The sequence below is a fragment of the Medicago sativa genome, chromosome 1 (genome assembly GCF_051527215.1).
Source record: "Medicago sativa cultivar Bolivia chromosome 1, Bolivia_mono, whole genome shotgun sequence".
Lineage (NCBI taxonomy): Eukaryota > Viridiplantae > Streptophyta > Magnoliopsida > Fabales > Fabaceae > Medicago > Medicago sativa.
The window spans coordinates 13,112,240-13,130,019 of NC_140749.1; the positions used below are offsets into that span (position 1 = coordinate 13,112,240).

Below are 17,780 nucleotides of genomic sequence, written 5' to 3' on the forward strand. Positions count from 1 at the left end.
CATAAATCCTATCTTAATTGATAAAAATGTTAAAATTATTAGATATTATGACTGAAGTTCAAATCATGACTTTTCCTCTTTGTGTATGATTTTTAATGACTATTGTTATTTCATTTATCTAAAATAAATAAAAAATAATATAGTCGATATGTCGAACATAGGTGAATTTTAAACGTTCATCTAACAATCAATTGAGTAAAAAAGAAGATAAATTATGCATGTTGTCAATAGTAATACTAGGGAGGGAGTCTATGGCTAAACATGACATTCTCTTCTTAACAATCTCTAGCATTCATTTTTTATTGGATGAAATCTATGTAGACACCCCACTTTAGAAATGAGTCACACATAAAATGGCTAGACTCATCGGTTTCATCCAATATAAAAATAAGTGTTAAAAGGTGTTCATACTATTTCTCAACTAACTTTGTAACTAAACAATGAGAGTGAGAAAGTGAGATAAGATAATATATAATCACCACTTGACAAAATATATAATACCCCTTCAGTTTCATTATAAGTTTTTGTTTGGATGAAAATGATTGGTTTATAGTGAATTCTAAAGTTTGGATGAAAATGATTGGTTTATAGTGAATTCTAAAGTTAAAAACTGTGTATATAGCTTAAAATACCCATATCGATTAAGGTGGTTAGAAGTGATAGTAGTTGAGTAATTGAAAGTATTATTGAAAAAGTTAATTTGAAACAGGTAAATAGTTCAAATGATACGGGTAGTAATAAGAATTCTCAGAGAGATTTATAGTGATTGTGAGAAAATGTGTCTGCCCTTCTAAATTTCCATGATTCCAGAGTCTCTTCAAAATTTTATGACAATGTTCTCTTGCAAAATTCTAAGACATCTTGAAATGAAGAACACTTATACAGATTTTCCAAACAGCACACATTACTAGATGGCTGCTGTTGCATCAATTTCACTCTACTGTTTAAAATTTTCCAAACAGCACACATTACTAGACTAAGCATTTACTTCTCTTTACTTCTTTTTTTTTATCCTTCAAAAAAAAAAAATTTAAAAACAATTGCAAAAATATATATTGTTATATGATAAAATTAAAAGTACCGAGTACACATCACTCCAACAAAAGAAATACAAACTTAGTTGGAATTAGTGGAATAAATGCATTACTAAGTGAAAGAGCATCAAAATACACTATTTACACAGAAACTGCGGATTAAAGATATATAATATATTCATCAGCATTAAAAATAACCCCGTCACAAACTGGAAAAGATATATACATAACATTAGTTAACCCATGGCAGTAACCAAAAGTTCATAAAAAAGGAAGAAAACCAAAGCCTATGATATTCCTCTGAAGTCAGTCATTGATCGCCGGCCACCAAAAACTCCACAAGAAAGCACACTATCCAAAGCTCTAAGCTCAATGATCAAAAGCATAGGAAAAAAAAAAAAAACTGATCAGTCAGCTAAGTTTACCAAGGTCCCAATCTCTGGCTTAGGTTCCAATAACTCGGCCAAAGGCTCAATTTTATCCATAAGTTTTTTATATTTCTTCTCTTTTCTCTCAAATTTATGTAGACACTTCTGATGATAATATGTTGCTTTATCAATTTTTTCTTCAATCAGCAGCAACTCTTCTTCAATCTGAGTTAAGATTCCCATAGCTTCCGGAGAAATGTCCAACTTGTTCGTACAAGGAAAGTATACAGAAGGGTTCCTACAAAACAGAACAGTTATGAGTAATATTTCTAGTCAAGCCCTATACATAATACATATAGAACATAATCAACAAAATGCATAACTATCATATTATGTATAAAATCAGAGACATTTAAAGGCAGATTTCGTAAAGAATCCAAATGAAAATTTAAATGTCTTTAATAATAAAAAGAGGAGTGTTAGAAAAACAATCCTTAACACACATTTTCCAACACATTTATTTATTGGTTAAAATATAAATTTTAAAAAAGTGTCTTAAGAGAGATTATTACTATCATTATTCAATCATTCCTTTTTTTTCACTTTCCCTGATTTGGTAACACATCATAAACTATTAGAAAATGTTTAGACATCCATACGCCCACATTAAACACATCGCGAAAAAGAAAGAGAAAGTGATGAGATATATTTGATTGGTTAGTTTGATGATGTGATTGGAAGAGAGATATAAAGAGAAAATGAAATGTTGAAGAATTAGGGGTGCCCGTGCATTGTTAAAACTATTCTCTCTTTCAAATGCTTATATTGTGTTTATGTCATGAGATATGAGTTGCACTAAACACCCCCTAAGTTTAATGAGATCCATGCACAAGCTAGAAGTCATCACATGCTGACAGACAGAAAAAAGAGAAAAGGATATATACCCATAACCAATAGAAAGAGCTCCATTTTCTCTTATAATACCACCATCTAATGATACAGCACCATCTTCTATACAGTCAAGAGCATCCACCATATTCTCTCTTGTTTCGTAAACATGGAGCTTCTTGAAAAGGCTAAATAGAACGGTCTCGCGTAGCCCATGGCCTGATGCTGTCCTTGTCTGTAGGTGATGGGAATCAAGATCAATCATATTAACTGCATAACCGATAAAGCCTGCTGGGGCTCTCCCATTGTGTAACTTGGGATTGGGCAATGCCAGCTTCATCTGAGGGTCATGTTCTTGCAGGTACCCTTTGTATGGCCTGTCAAATGAAGCACTGTCAGCATGGTGTCTTCTCGAGGAAAAAAAAATCAAAAGCACCTAGCCATAAAGCCTTATCCCATAGGTTTTTCTCAAAAAAAAAAAAGTTTCTATAAAATTATCATATCATATAAAATCAAAATTACGGTCATAGAGAACCCTGAAACTTTACACTACCTTAAATCTTCAAAAGACATAACAAGAAAACGCTTGCTTATTATAGCTTCTCCAAGACCAGTTGCTTCAGCATGCAAAGCATTCAAACAATCAATTTCTCCATTTTGTTTATAAAGAGAAACTGCAGTATCGAAAGATCTACAAATAACACCCAGCATTTGATCTTCACCAAGATATTCAGCCAACATTCTGTAAATAAATTAAGATAACTAGTTCAGAAGCAAAATAGACCTCAAAAGATTCATTGTTGGTGAGCGAGCGATACAGGGGACATATCATTTGTGGAGCTAACTAATGATGGAATATTATGTTCAGTGCAAACAGCATAATTACAAGTGCATTGCAACTACCACAATCATCATAATTACATTGTCTACAACTACAATCACACTTTTGAACCAAGAATTTTATCCTTTACCAATGATAATGAAATGCAAGATTGTTTTGAGTATTTGTTTTTCTTTTCTTCGTCGGCTGGGATGGGAAAGGTGAAACACTTGACAAACCTGCTAAGCTCAGGACTCTGAACAGAACCAAGGAGGGCAACGACCCCAATTATATCTTCCAAGAAGTGATTCTGTTGCTTTTCGTGTGCAGACAGACTACATAGGACAGAAGTTGCTGAGTTTTCCATGCTTTTAATTTTTGTAATCACTTCCTCTTTGGTGTTGACATTAACATTATCTGTGAAATAACAAACACAAACCACAAAAAAGTCATTTAAGACACTAAGATTGGTCTAATGATGAGGTCCTAAGTTCAAATGTCATTACCTCCACTATACAGTACAAAACTAAACACGTCATTTTTTTTTTATTTCAGTAAACATCTAGTATAATGTGGCAACAGACTCAAACTAGCATTTACAAATGCACTCTTGTGTAAACAGATATAACTCATAAGAGAGAAATATATAACTCATCATTCGATAGGAGTAAAAATAGAGACAGAAAGACACACACACACACACATACATATATATATATATATATATATATATAGAGAGAGAGAGAGAGAGAGAGAGAGAGAGAGAGAGAGAGAGAGAGAACCTCGCAGCTTCAACATCTCTTTCTCCTTCTCAGCCTTTTCCTCATGACAAGTTTTAAGATATTCTTCTACTTTTTTAATTTTGCTTCCAAGTTGGCAAATCTGTATAAGAAAACAAGTGCAATGCCACATGAATAAAAGAAATCACTTGAGCAATCACCTAACAAATTTTATCGTCCGCAACAAGTTTGATGTTTAGGAAAACATTAATTTTAATCTCATGTACCCAACAAGTTTGCTGTTTTCATGAGTTTTGAAGCATGCCGACACAAAGCTGTGCCTTATTGACATCTAAAACATTTAAATTTGAGCACACAAATGAAACAAAGCATAACGCATTTCACGTCCGTACCTTTCCAATTCCTTCACTATTTAGGACAGAGATCATTAAGTTATTTTCATGATTAAGTGGTGATAGTTTCTGCAAGGGAAAAATATTCTTATCCGGGGATAGAAGTTGTGCAACATCTTTCGCATTGGACATTTTGATAACTCGCACCTGCAGACAAATTCCTCCTGCTTATATAAGTCATAACTATGCCAAAATATAACAATGATAAAAAAAAATATAACCTTTACAGCCAGACATAGCTCGGTATATTGCGAATGAAAAGCTTCAAAACAAAAAGTCCCCTCAATTTCTGGAACACGTATGAATGGAACTGTACAACATCCCTGCTTGAAAAGGTATCGTATAGATTCCTCTGCATTGATAAGGTCTGACTTAATTGTAAGCATATGAAACTGGTAATCTTGATTGTCGTGATGAATCTTCGTATCAACATCTCCATCAATATTGACAATTTCAAATTTAACGTTTTCTAGCTGACCACCAGCAGCACAAAAATCAGGCACCTGAATATCATACACAATATATCAGTTAAAATATAAGCAAATACACTATAGTTCTATAATTGTTTTTGAAAATAACCTCAGATGCGATTCTCAAGATTCTTCGTGCAATTGAAAACTCCTGCTTGAATATTGGTCTACCTTCGAATGTAATCGATATGGATGCTGCACCATCAATCAAACAAATTAGAAGACGAGAAAAGAAGATATAACAATGTTGCAATTTGCAACCAAAATGTAAATTTAAATAATGAAACAGTTATGGCATCATGTCCACAACCACAAACTAACTGAAACCTACATCAATATATAACCTTTTGACGCTGAAGAGAATAATGACAAGTAACGTAGGCAGAAAATTTAGAGCAGTAGCTAAAGTTAAAAGTATATTTAGTTGATACATATCTGATATTTGTAGCAACATATTTAAAAGCAACATACCATTTTCTCCATAACCTGCTGTTAACTTTAGTAGACCACTAAGATCAATTTTTCCTTTATCAGCAACCTGTAGATCAGAATTTTCATTTAACAACATGAGAAGAAAACAGGGAAATAAAAGCTCATGCATATATTGATAAGAGGATATACATACATTTCCCTGCATATATATTTTTTTGTCATAGTACAACTATCAATCCAAAACATTTAACCAGGTATACTAGAGTTCGTACAAAAGCATTACCTTGTAAGCACTGCAATGATTTAGCATTTCAAATCCATCCACAACAATATTAACCTCCATGCCTTCAGACACATGGTTTCTATATGCGTCAAACATCTGGACGATAAAAATACAAGCAAATATGTCAATTAGAAATATAGAATTATGAAATTGCCAAAGAAACTTAAGTTGATACCGATAGAAACACAAATATGTGGCTGTGTGTGTATCTGCAATGTTACATAGATATTAGCTTGTAATTGGCCATTCAAAGAGTTAAAATAATATATGAACAATTTTATTAAGATCATCCATATTGTTTTGCATGAATACATAATGATTAAAGAATGAACGCGAGCGCAAATGAAATACTTTATAAAATCTAAATTTATAACAAGAAATATGTACTTTCAAAACAGGAGCTTGATATAAGGTGGCTGAAGGATTGGAGGAAATCTGCACTTCTAAATGGTATACCTACACAACTTTATATTTTTTCTCAAAACAATTTGATGTGTGGATGTGACTATACATGATTTAATAGCCTTTGCTACTCTTTTTGGGTTTCCCACAAGTTTTCCCCACGGGAAATAGTCCTATTCGAGGCGCGTCGGGCACTAAATGATAGTGATATTTAAACCATGAATTCCGACGGATCCAACCCAGCATATAAACCATGAAATATTTGGCTTTCCCTTATCTAATCACTTTCTTTGTATCTTGAAACATTGGCAGAATTCAGCAGCTGTAGCATTGATCTATCATTTTAAACTTTTAATTTTTTTTATTTTGAAACGTAATTACCAAACACAACCCTCCCATACATCGTTGCTTTAAGGTTACAACACCCATACGTGAATGAACTAAAACAAATGAATCAGATAAAGACAAAATGTACATCAACATAGGCAATTTTGAGATACCTCCAACACTAACTCCTTGAAAATGAAACCCGGAATTAGTTGGTCTTCTCTTATATTAGGCTTCAGTTCAACATGTTCGGGATAAGCAGGAGAAACTGAAAACAAATAGCAAGCATAAGAATAAACAACACTGAAAACTAATTATTTTCTGATGAATAAAAGACAGACATCAATCAAAATCACCTCGACACGGAAAAGATAGTGACAACGGAATATTTTCTGAAGCAATAATCAAATTAGTCCTATAGCTAGGCCTTATCTTGTCCAAATCATTACTTGTAAGTGTAACCATTGCATCCTGCGTCAATCATTCCAAAACAATGCAATGGTTATTTATTTATTTGTCTATCAATAAGACCGAAGAAGTACACAACATGCTTACCATGATTTTTAAAATCATTTTATCAGTTGAAAGACCAATCTTCGTTCCATGCACTTTGAAGTACAAGTCCTTCGCTGCCTGAAGTTGAACAGTCACATCCGGAATCGTTTGAAACGGTGCTCGATTACCATGGATGTCATAACATGCAATGGCTAAGGCTGGAAACGTAGAACCAACCCTGTACAGAAAATCATTTGTTGAACAAATGTCATACCAAATTAAACATTCTTGATCAGAAGTACAAATAAAAGAAGTTAAAATTACACAAGATATTCCAATAATTAAAACAGATATGTCCCAGCAATAAGCAAAGGGAAAAGAATAAAAGCTTTGCGAAGGAAAGACACGTTATAGTCTTACAAATTCATGGATAAATATCTTTAGCAATCATACCTCACATCTAGCTCTGGACTTAGGTCATCAGTTAGAAGTTCGTACTTCTTAGCACAATGAGAAGGTTTTCCTGTCACCCTTTTGTCAAAACTTTTGCTGATTGAGTCCACCTAACAGACAAAATCACCAAGGCACCATAATGCATTGCATGACGCCCAAAAAAATAATTTACAACGGCAAACTACAACTTAAAAAACAGCATCAAATCCAAAGTTGTAGAGAAAATATGGAGATTTCAAATAGAAATAAATTAAACATTATAGACTTGACTAGTTATAAAGAATTCAGGCAATTTCCATAAGTTAATCCACTATATATATGTATGGAGATTTAGAAAAGGTCCTTCAAAAGTTAGTTCTTCAATTTCTCATAATTTTTTCCTCTGCTGAGTAAAAGTAGATGAAATTCTCAAGTCATTTATTAACAATTAAATGTGAGTCATTTTATGTACTGGCATATGAAATGTACCAAAAAAAAGAAACTTCCTTTCGTTGTGCTTGAATTGAGATGTTTCAACTCGTCACAAGACCCTTATTTATGAGAATAAAGTAGCTTTCGTTCATGAATGTAACACAATGGATATTAATTATTTAGACAGCACCAGACACGACACCGGCACTAAAACAGGTAAGTTACTATTTACAAATGACAAATCTATGTCATTTTTTTACAAGACAAATTAATGTCATTTGATGATAAATTATCATTTCAAATCTAATCTAAATATTAAAAAACATTGGAATCACAAGTAAGCTTTTTCTTGTTTGAAAATAAATAATAAATAAAAATAAAAAAATTTATCGGTATATTTTTTTTGAAGAAAATTTATCGGTATATTACTTTCTAATTTCAAATTTCTTACTTTTTTTTCTATTGCAGAAGCATTTCAACTAAACAGATGAATGAAATATAGTATGATTTAACAAACCCGTATCTAACCTCACGATTGAAAGTATAAATAACTCGCTAGACAGATATAAAAAGTAACTAAAAATACTTACCACGTCAATCTGCTTTCGTTTATGGTGTTTATGATGGTTTGAGCCCGGCGAGTCAATACAAGCAGGAGATTTCTGTTGTATTTTATTAAGACGACGCTCCCATTCAATACTTTCAACAGGTAAAAGCTGTTACATATTGCTAAGAAGTTATAAATCATAAAGCCTTTCTACCGTAAAACATTTAAAAAGCAAAATTTAATCACCGAACCTTTTCTGTGTCGATCACGCTTAATGGTAAAGACAAAGAGCTACCAATATTCAAGGTGGGGTTTTCGTCGTTACTGACGTCAAGAGAGCACCCATTCTCCTCTGGGATATCTATTGGCCTTTAAAATCAAGCAAAGGACAGTGAATAGAGATAATTATAGAGGATTTATATGATTTTAGTAGGCAGTCTTGTAAAAATATGTACAACGAACCTGCATATGATTCGAGCTTCTCCTATTAACAACAAAACATTGAAAGTGGTCAGCTCTAATTAAGTTGCCGATTAAAGCTAGATTTTTAGTACTATATTAAAATCTCATTGGCAGCATAATATTTTAAGCAACAAAAAGATTCATTATTTGTCAACTTATTAAGGTTTCTGACTTATTTTTGGTACACTAGGCTATTGTACTATAGATTAATAATTAACAGGTATTAGATGTAGAAATGTTTCATTTTTAATAAACATGCTGACTTGTAAAAATAACACGAAGCAATGCAGACCACAGAAGAAGAAACTGCAAGTGAGTTCAAAATTTTATAAGTCGTTATCAATTATTAGTATTGTAAAAACAAAGTCCTTATAATTAAAAGGGGTATAAAACATTTGATTATCATATAAAATATTTTTTATATAACAACATTATAGGATTCAAAACTAATAGTATGCTTAAAGATATAAAATCGTTTAGGTTTTAATAACGTGGATTGCATGAAACCATAAATATATTTTATTGCATTTCATTCAATACTCTACTTTTAATTTCCCTGTAATTTGGAAGATATGGGATATTCTATTTCTCTCTAGATTAAATATAAAAACAAAGAGGAAAGGTTAATGCTTTACAATCAGAAATCTTACCACCCGGGTCTCCTTCAAATTTTTCAAGCAAAAAGTACTCTATGGTTGCATAAACATTGTTGTTGTGACACCCTGTGCATGCTCCTTTTAACACTTTAATTCTCTGTCCATGACTCCATGTCTTTTCCTTTCTCTTCAGAACCCGATGAACTCTAACGACTTCATAATAGCAAGAAAAACAGAATCACAAAAAGGAAGATTCAATTAAGTCCAATAGCAGCAGATATATACATTTTAACTACACAAAACTAGTCTAGTGCAACTGTTATAATATACATCAAAATTCACGCATCAGAGGATTAGCATGGTTACTTTGTTAATATACATGGGCATTTTCTTCAAAACGCTATGGCTTGAACTGCCACAAGAAAAACATAAATAGAAGCAACTGCCATCAAAATTTTGTTAGTCATACCATCATCGGAAATGCCAAGTGCTTTCTTGTTTGGCGGATTGACAAGTATAACTGGCTTATCGTCACCGGCATCAGCTTCTTCATCATAACGAGTGTGCATTTGTAGAATCCAGTTGTTGTACTCCTTTTCTAGTTGTAAAGGATTTAAAATTTTTGTAGCTGTGCTAATTTCAACAGAAACATCTGCTGATTTAAAATAACAGAAAAGTTGAGTATGTATTAATAATAAAGACAATAAGCTTTAAACCATGTCATGGGAATTTACACGAAGAAAATACCATTGTCTTTGTATGAAATTTTACTGCCCAAGTTCTTCAAAGCAATGGTGAATGGATTGTGGTGAGCTAAATCCGTCTGAAAAAGCATTGATATTTTGATTATCCTTTAATCAAGGAGAAAAAAAAGACATGACAATATCATTCTTGTATAAAGGACAAATCCTTCGGAAGAATCCAAGTTTGAATTTATCCAAGCTAAAACAATCTTTGGTTAGACATTACTTATGTCTCGACCAAACTAGGGATTACTATGGCCCCTTCCCTAGGAACCGGAGGGTTTAGATAAAAAGAACAGACTCATTAGTTTTATCTCAATTATACTGTTTTCCAACTTACTCTCCTATGGTTTCGTAATCGATAGCATTATACATGTATACACAAATAATAACACTTGTATTCTCTTGGGAGGAACAATAGACCATACATGATGTATCTTTATATGCGATATGGAACCAATTTGATATTAAGCATGCAAATTATTACAACAATATTCAACAGAAAAGGACACACAGTAGCACATTTATTTACGAACAAATATTTTACAATATCGCAAGTCTAACCTTTGACTGGGTTGGCTTAAAACCAGCATCAGTTTCTGCAAATTAGAAAGTCAGACTCAGATGATCAAGCAAAGAAACATAATAAATATGAAAGTGCATGATTACATACGGTAACTACATACCAACATAGCATTTAACTCTCAGGGAACATCTCTTCAGTATCCTTGTCTTATTAGTCAATACCCTTTTGTTCCTCCAGTCCATAAAAGGAAGTAAAGTCTGGTTCAAAAGAATTGTAAGTCATCAACAATATTTTCGCTCAATTAGGCAAAAATAACTAGCAAGTTAATCCACATAAAAAAACCAATGAATTAATTGAAAGAAAGTTATTTGATTTATATAGTTTATGGACTAAATTGAAGATATGATGATAGTTTAGAGTATGTTAAATTGACGGTTTATTCAAAAAGTATTCAAGAAATATAAACAAGTTTGCAAGAGTAACTAACAAGTATAGAAAATAGAATGTAACGAGGAAAATATTTTTAGAACTCAAACTCAATATAGTGCTAGAACCAAAGCACAGGACAAAAACCAATGAATTAATTGAAAGAAAGTTATTTGATTTATATAGTTTATGGACTAAATTGAAGATATGATGATAGTTTAGAGTATGTTAAATTGACGGTTTATTCAAAAAAAAGTATTCAAGAAGTATAAATAAGTTTGCAAGAGTAACTAACAAGTATAGAAAATAGAATGTAACGAGGAAAATATTTTTAGAACTCAAACTCAATATAGTGCTAGAACCAAAGCACAGGACAAATTATATTGACAAGTTCAGAGAAAAGGTTGGAAGTTTACCCAGCGTGCATCTGGAAGGAGACGACCAAGCCGCCTAACGGAAACCCGACTAAAGTTTTCGAAGGTCTCCCTTATAATGTAACCGTCAGCCGTTAAATTTTCCAAAACCCTCTCAATGCTCTCCTTTCCCTATAATTGTGTACATAGTGTTCATTTGATTGGTCTTGATTATGAGAACCATTATAGACAAAGTCATATACAATAGGCTATTTATTTCCATTACCTCTGAGAAAGGGAAATATACGAATCTAAGGCGTGCATTTGCTTCTTGGAATTCCCTTGAACCTAAAATATAGTTATTCAAACAGAAATCAACACTCACATCACATTTCTTTACTGATTATAAAAATATCATTTACCATATCACAAACTATATTTATAGATAGGGTAATAGTTTATCAAAATACCATGATCTTGTACAAGAGACATACGAAGCTGCAGAACAAACTCAGGACCATTGCAAGAATGCAAATTAGTTGTTGCAACCTCCCCACCTTGAATCTCTGTCAAATCAACACCGTTGACCTAAAAAAGAACCAAATTTATTATTACAATCTGATATATACCGTTCCATGACACCAAGTAACTCTTTCATGGAACAAAAATTACAATTTCTCTTTAAATTATTAAATGTGACCACAGTAAATTTGACTGCAGCACAAAGATATGATTCTTAATCTTTGTTGAAACAGGGAAAATATGCTTTAATATGAAAGCTTTTTGGCTCATTAAATCATATAATAAATAATACTGGAGAAAGAACCTGGAACTCAATCGGTGTAATGGTCTTCCCTCTTTCAGACAAGTCATCATTCTGCATGAATGAAACAAATAAAAACCCATATGTTCAAGGTAGTGAAAACAATATTTTAACAAGGAACAACAATCAATTAATGTTAATTTTATGTTGACAATATTATAAGAAAAATGAACATATGAAGCAACAATCATACAAAATTTGACAAGATATAATCACATCTGTTGCATTGATTCGATTCACTAGCATGTTCAAACCTGAATGTAGGGGAAATATATGTCCTTGAGGTGGCACTGGAGTTTGTTAATATCAACATCTTTTACTTTTGGCTCAAAAATATCAACCTGCAACAGCATCGAATCATGTGCTTAATTTCATCCTTACATATGTTACCAAAACTACATGAATTTCTTATGTTTCATTTCTTCAAACTTCTGCAAAGTGTATAATAATAAATAATTTTGATTTTCCTTTCCCTCCCCTCCACTTCAACCATAACATTTAGGATTTTAACTCCACTCCCCTTGCTTTCCTTCCCTCTATTAAATTCCTTACTCTCCCATTCCGCAATGTGAAAACAGACAAGAGAACGAGAATAGATGTTCTATACCTTTGTAAAGCTGCCATGAGAATCCCCGATTTCATCCTGTAAGGGTTCCCTTATGCCACCATTTGTCTAGATGGAATAAAAAATACTATCAGTTGAGAACATTAAAATAAGACAGAAAAGAATGCATTAATGTGAATGCATTGTTAGGGGAACATGAATACCTTCCATGTGGCTTCAGAGTTGGATCTTTTCAACAAAGCTTCTCTCTGAAGAAGTAACATGTAGACTTTCTTTACATGTTTTGTCTTGGACGAAACACAAGTACCCCTGTAATGTAATGTGAGACTAGCAAAAATCAGAGAGGGAAAAGATAAAGAGATAAGTTTTAGGATGTAATTGAAGACAGAAGGAGATTTATTTTAAAAATCATACCTCCCCAAATGCATAGATGCTATAGGTCCACCATATCCATACATTCCAAAATAAGGCTGCACAGCACAATCAACACAGCAAAGCAAACAATAATCTTAAAATATGCAAAGGAGTCATCTAACCTAATCCCAATCCCAATGATTAACATTTTGATGTTTCTTTGTGCATAAGCATCACAGACAGGAACGAGCACGTTCATCATAGAATGAAGGGTCGGAGAGTACAAAAATGAAAAATACCATTAAGTATGGGGGTTTTCCCCCAATAGCCTGTGATTTTGATAATCGGTGAAGTGACGCTCCCATCTTTCCCCTGAGCAAGAGATAAAAAGTCCATAATTAAGAGACGGCAGTTGAACATGCAAACAGATAAATCATAAAAGGTATGATACAACTAGATTGAAAGTCACTGAAAGTGTGAGTGTGATTTAATATTTTAAAATTTAAAAGTCTATTCTGTTGAAACAAATATTCATTTATTAAGAACAAAAGCTAGCAATGTTTGAAAACTGGGTGTAATTGTGAAAAGTTCTATTATGTTTTAGCATAATTGAAATTTTAGGACTTGTTTTTGGTTGAGAAAATGTTCATGTTTTTATGTTTAGATTGGCTGATATACATAAAAAACAACAATGGTGAAATAGAGAACACAACAGGAAATATCAAAATAAAATGAACATAAGGTGGCATTCTAATAATTATATGACAAAGTAGAAACAAAAATGTTTTCACAAACTAAACGAAGTACCTCTTCAGATTCTGTTTTTAACAAAATGAATGTATATCCAATTGTTATATACTCAACACAAATAACCAACAAAATCGAAAAAAAAAATAGTTAGACCTTTCCAACTGAAAATCGCATCACCTATAACTATCTATGATCAGTACAATCATTTCAATCTCTCCTTTGTATCCATATTTTTTGAGATACTGAGCTTGATTAAATTGAAAAACCTAAAGTTTTTTACTGAAACTTTATTCATGACACCTAAATTTGAATTTCTTTGGTTATCAACATAGAAAAAGAGTTTAAATTGATCAACCGTAAGAGATCACTAAGTAAGAAAGTGACATATAACATAGCAACAAAGGATTCACATGCAATGAAATTGAGTCAAAAAGAGAAAAAGTTGAATTCAGTTGACCAACAAATCTAGCATGTATCAAAATTTTAAATAATAAAAAGCTACAAAGGCTTCTGAAAGTAAGGATTTTATCTCTAAGTAACAGGATATCAGAATGTACTTAGGAACTTCAAAAATCATGAAATAAACTACAATCAGATAGCTACCATTTTACTAGGGAATTCTCATTAGAACCATCCATTCCAGAGCCATTGTCAAAAATTGTAATCTTCTTGTTAGTTACATTAACTCTGCAAAACAAAAAAGTCACATGAACAAGTGATAATGGATTGCGTCACTATAAGAAACCAACCAATCAAAATAAGTAGACAATACAAATCAAGTATGTATTTATCAATACTTCTATTTACGATCAGAAAAAGTTGACAGTAGTGTACGTAAAAAATGGTGATGCCAGTTAATCATTAAAATATCAAAAACTTAATTTCCATAGAAATTGGACACATAAATGTAAGTGTTTCCGACAAGCTATGGATTTCCTCAGGATTTTTTTATAGCCAGTCCTTTAATGCAAATAAACTGAAGTTCTATAGACTAAAGGGACTTTGACAACGATTACTAACCAAACAATGATTGCCAAAAGATATATGTCTAGTGCTGTGATCAAACAGTGGTGGATTTTTTTTGTTTCTTAACTCTTTTCTCAAATCTGAGCCAAAAAAAATCTCTTTTCTCAAATGAAGGACAAAAAAGAAAATATCATTAGCACATTGTGTTATGCGACCATACCTAATTAGCTTCCTACTGTTTTTTTCATTGGACCACACAGCCTGCAAAGCATTATCCTGATAAATGAATAGTAGTGTTAGTATTGATATGTGCAAAACCTTTATAAAAAGATTGAGTTTATAGTATGTTTTGTTAATGAACTCACAATCAAGTCAGCAATAGCAGCTTCAAAATTATAATCTTCAGGAAGCTCCAGCAGCAAATCTGTATCTGGCGTCAAGTCCCACATATTCTGCATTTCAGACAATGCACAACAACAGTATCAAAATCACAACGTTCATCCGATTTCATTTTCCCTCCTCTTATTAAGAAGTCATTTTACCTCGTAAATTTCTAAAATAAATACTAAATGTTCCAAGTCGTTTATGCATTTTACATTGGTCCAAGTCGAACTAAACTCGGATATCTTAACCAAGGTCTTGGGTGAGAGCCATATTGAAGGGGAAAATGTGGTTGAGAGCGAAGACTCGGTGGATAATTTGCACCAGTAACATGATTACCACAATGTTCACAATTTCAGCACACTTAAAAGGTTCCACATATGGTAGGAGACAATAGTTATTAAAGAAATAAATGAGAAAATGTAATTCAAAAGAAAATGAGAATGTGGTCAGGAAAGGAAATAATATATCCTAAAATAAATAAAATAAAGAAGGTTCAGTGTGTTTTTAGTTCATATAAAATCACAATTTTTAATCTTAATTTTAAAAAGTGTGTTTAAATAACTGTCTCTATAAAAATAAAATAAAATAAAGATTAAAATTTTATTATGTAGTGGTTAATCTTGAAAAGTCTTAAATATTTTTAAGGTGTCAAGTACAACAGTACAACTCAGACGGTAAAACTGTTGTAGAAAAACACACACTATGTGTTGATAAGTGTGTGTGAGCTTGACCACTAGACTCTTTAAAAGAAGAAAAAAATTATATAGTTGACAAAATTGAATTTCCTACAATCAAAGGGACCACGCATTCACCCGTTCGGAACATTGATGATAGTCCGATATTGATCATTTAAACTAATGAGTTTGAATTTAGATTGTCCGATCTCAATTAAACTATCACTGATGTCCTGAATGCGTGTAATTTGAATGCAGGGGAGCTAGATTTATAGTAGAAATTCTAACCTCAAAGGTCTGAGCAACATCGCCCTTCCCATCCTGATTGAGAAACAACAAAACCAAATATCAAGCTCAAAAATTAGAGTTAATAAACACACAATAACACAAACAGAAAAAATCATGATCAATATCTTATCGTATATACTAACATTAAGGCGTAAAATGTGGCACTTGTTAGGAATGAAATTTTTGAAATCAACAACATTCTTGATCTCATTATCACTAGCATCTTCAAGAAACAAACCACCACTATTCCAATTGATTTCCCTTTTCTTCCTCATCGATTCATAGCTCCTCTGAGCTTCCAAGTACCTACTTCGAATTAATCCAACGAATTCACCAAAATGCATTGCATTTTCTGTATTCAGAACTTTCAATTCCACACTAGTTCCATTCGGTAACAACACTTTGAACTTTCGCATTTTTCGGATTCCGGTATCATCAACATGATCATCATCATCATCATCATCGTTTAGCACCAGTTTTCGTTTCTTAGGGTTGTGATTAATCATTCCCCTTTCCATGCTTCAACAACTCTGTCAAAACAGAAAAACGAACAACAACACAAGTAAGTTCACGATCAATGCTATTTCTTCTTTAAACAAAGCTAATAAACAAACCGGAAAGAAAATAGAAATAGATTTTGATCATAATGTTGATTTGAAGATGAGATATATCTTATATAGAAATAGAAACTTAGTTAACACGCTTGTACATAGTTTTTGAATCGAAGCTACTTTTTGTTCAGATTTTGAATAATCGAAGGTTAAAAAAAAACGAGAAGGAAGTGTGGATTTATTTAAGCAAATGATAGTAATGTGAAGAAGAGGAAAATGAGTACCGTGAAGAAGAAGGAAAGAAAATGGAAGAGTAAAAAGTGATTATGAAAAGTGCTTATGCAAAGAATGAAGTGAAAGGGTTTTGAATGGGTAGAAAGAGAACAAGAGTTGAAATAAATAAATAAAAAAAGTGTGAGTGAGTGAGTGAGTGACCCTTCTCCTACAAGGAACGTGAGAGGAGAGAATAAGACAAAAAAAGGGTTGGGTTGGGTTGGGTGTTAAGTTAACTCTGGTTAGTTAAGTTAAGATGAAAGCAAGTAAGGAACTGTAGTAAGTAATCTTCTACTAGAGTGCAAAAGTAGTAGTACTACTATGGTCAAAATTCGTAGTAATATTCCTACTATTACCATATGAAGAAAAAGGTATAAAACGTTTGAGTTTTGGGGGTATTATGTGGCCAATAAAAACGTGACATGTCAGCTTAGTTTGTTACATAAACTACTGCATTACATTACTCTTCCGTGTCTATGTAGACAACTTATTTTCTGCTGATTTCAGGATTAGTAGCTCCTAATCATTCAAATTCAGATTCCACCACGGTAATTAATTTCTCCAGGTTGCTTTACTCAGTTTAATAATTAACTTTTCAGATATATCCAATCCAAACACTACAACTAAAACGATTTTCTTACAACTTTGTAGATTAATAAATGAAATGATTTATTTGAGTTAATATCCTTTCGTATGGACTCGTACAATTAAACCCATTTAGATAGGCATAGGGAACACTTTGTTGTGAACTAACTACTGTACAATTCTACAATCAAGTACAACAAGTGTGAACGACTTCTACAGTTCTACAAATTTCATCTCTGAGCGACATTTTTCGTATCTATGATATTTCTAATTCCCACAAAAATTTCTTATGGACAAGTTCCAATTGACTTTTTATGATAATATAGTTGTTGAGATCATAAAATATAGTAATTTACTTAATAATTTACATATTTAATTATTAATTTCGGATTATAGAGA

At 32.3% G+C, this 17,780-nt stretch overlaps 1 protein-coding gene across 3 annotated transcripts; it reads right to left on the reverse strand.

Moving 5' to 3' along the window:
* Positions 1 to 1,116: 1,116 nt before the first annotated feature.
* Positions 1,117 to 16,897, reverse strand: GMI1 (gamma-irradiation and mitomycin c induced 1). 3 transcript variants are annotated; one of them, XM_085706258.1, is made up of 37 exons: positions 16,808 to 16,897; positions 16,116 to 16,502; positions 15,973 to 16,005; positions 14,992 to 15,078; positions 14,847 to 14,902; positions 14,264 to 14,347; positions 13,210 to 13,282; positions 12,971 to 13,026; positions 12,760 to 12,865; positions 12,599 to 12,664; positions 12,246 to 12,332; positions 11,995 to 12,045; positions 11,639 to 11,756; positions 11,455 to 11,516; positions 11,232 to 11,360; positions 10,550 to 10,646; positions 10,428 to 10,462; positions 9,868 to 9,943; positions 9,590 to 9,772; positions 9,175 to 9,333; positions 8,525 to 8,546; positions 8,314 to 8,431; positions 8,106 to 8,231; positions 7,105 to 7,214; positions 6,712 to 6,889; positions 6,513 to 6,627; positions 6,330 to 6,424; positions 5,428 to 5,523; positions 5,184 to 5,250; positions 4,822 to 4,907; positions 4,464 to 4,745; positions 4,243 to 4,389; positions 3,893 to 3,992; positions 3,350 to 3,527; positions 2,844 to 3,032; positions 2,347 to 2,667; positions 1,117 to 1,700 (listed from the first exon to the last, which is right to left on the reverse strand). In XM_085706258.1, the coding sequence occupies exons 2-37, from the start codon at positions 16,488 to 16,490 to the stop codon at positions 1,442 to 1,444; spliced, it is 4,422 nt and encodes a 1,473-aa protein (XP_085562384.1). In that variant the 5' UTR covers positions 16,491 to 16,502; positions 16,808 to 16,897; the 3' UTR covers positions 1,117 to 1,441. The 3 variants fall into 3 exon arrangements, with proteins under 3 accessions (XP_085562384.1, XP_085562392.1, XP_085562377.1); XM_085706266.1 differs by having other exon boundaries at positions 3,893 to 3,994; positions 4,251 to 4,389; positions 9,590 to 9,775; XM_085706251.1 differs by having other exon boundaries at positions 9,590 to 9,775.
* Positions 16,898 to 17,780: the final 883 nt, after the last annotated feature.

What these genes read in the sequence shown, in the direction of transcription:
- GMI1 (XM_085706251.1), bottom strand. Translation starts at nt 16,490, where the DNA reads ATGGAAAGGGGAATGATTAATCACAACCCTAAGAAACGAAAACTGGTG. An exon ending in TTAAGCCAACCCAGTCAAAG is followed by an intron (nt 9,944 to 10,427) that starts GTTAGACTTGCG and finishes ATGCTTTTTCAG; the next exon opens with ACGGATTTAGCTCACCACAA. An exon ending in ATGTCTTTTGAAGATTTAAG is followed by an intron (nt 2,668 to 2,843) that starts GTAGTGTAAAGT and finishes TTCATTTGACAG; the next exon opens with GCCATACAAAGGGTACCTGC.